Source organism: Galeopterus variegatus, unplaced genomic scaffold (assembly GCF_000696425.1).
Source record: "Galeopterus variegatus unplaced genomic scaffold, G_variegatus-3.0.2 Scaffold10057, whole genome shotgun sequence".
Lineage (NCBI taxonomy): Eukaryota > Metazoa > Chordata > Mammalia > Dermoptera > Cynocephalidae > Galeopterus > Galeopterus variegatus.
This window is the reverse complement of record NW_007736168.1, coordinates 7,540-8,656: the sequence shown is the minus strand read 5'-3', so window position 1 is coordinate 8,656 and position 1,117 is coordinate 7,540. Positions and strand designations below refer to the sequence as shown.

Below are 1,117 nucleotides of genomic sequence, written 5' to 3'. Positions count from 1 at the left end.
TCACGTGTTCTTGTGTTTGGCTGTTCCCGTGTGTGGGGTGTGTGTGTGAGTGGTGTGTGTGAGTGTGTGTGGCTGTTGTGTGTGTGTGTGGTGTGTGGGGGGTGTGTGTGAGGGTGGTGTGTGTGTGGTGTGTGTGTGTGTGTGTGTGTGGTGTGCGAGGGAATGTGTGTGGTGTGTATGTGTGGTGTGTGTGTGTGTGTGTGGTGTGTGAGGGAATGTGTTTGGTGTGTATGTGTGTGATGTGTGTGTGTGAGAGTCTGTGGGGGAGTGTGGGGGTGTGTGGTGTGTGTGGGAATGTGTTGTGAGTGTGTGTGCTGTGTGTGGGGGGGTGTGGTGTGTGTGTGTTTGGCTGTCCCATGTGTGTGTGTGGTGTGTGTGTGTGTGTGTGTGTGTGTGAGAGTCTGTGGGGGAGTGTGTGTGTGTGAATGTGTGTGTGTGTTGTGTGTGAGTGTGTGTTGTGTGTGTGGGTGTGTGGTGTGTGTGTGTGTGTTGTGTGTGTGGGTGTGTGGTGTGTGTGTGTGTGTTTGGCTGTCCCGTGTGTATGGTGTGTGTGTGTGTGTGGTCCCACACGCCATCTCCTCCGCCTCATCCTGGCAGTCCTCCTCACAGTGCGCGTGCATGTGTGTGAGAGTCTCTGTGTGTGTGTGTGTGTGGCGTGTGTGAGTGTGTGAGTGTGTGTGTGGGTGGGGTGGTGTGTGTGTGTGAGTGTGTGTGTGAGTGTGGGTGGTGTGGTGTGAGTGTGTGGGTGGGGTGGTGTGTGTGTGTGGGTGGTGTGTGTTGTCCCTCGCCCCATCTCCTCCCCTCATCCTGGCGGCCCTCCTCACAGAGCCGGGAGGAGCGTGTTCTCCGCCATGAAGCTCGGCAAGAACCGGCCCCACAAGGAGGAGCCGCCAAGACCAGGTAGGACACGTGCCCCTGCCCGCGGGCTCTCCGCACATGACCGCCATCAGCCCCTCCCTCACCTCCCCACGCCCCTGCGGGTCCTAAACAGGCCCTTCTGGGATTGGTCAGCCGGAGCCGTCTGGGCGGGGCCTGGCCTCCCACTGGCTGGCCAAGGAGCCAGGCCCTGCCCAAGAATCGTGGTCCCCTAGGGGGCGCCTCTGCGGCGGGGGGGGGG

The 1,117-nt window shown here is 59.9% G+C and overlaps 1 protein-coding gene across 1 annotated transcript in view; it reads left to right on the top strand.

Annotated features, from left to right (window-relative positions):
* Positions 1-1,117, top strand: part of LOC103609761 (otoferlin-like) — a gene marked incomplete at its 3' end in the record, with an annotated part of 35,287 nt that overhangs the window by 31,784 nt on the left and 2,386 nt on the right. The window contains exon 4 of the mRNA XM_008594051.1: positions 827-900. Coding sequence (XP_008592273.1) covers positions 827-900 — 74 coding nt within the window. The remainder of the gene's footprint in view (positions 1-826; positions 901-1,117) is intronic.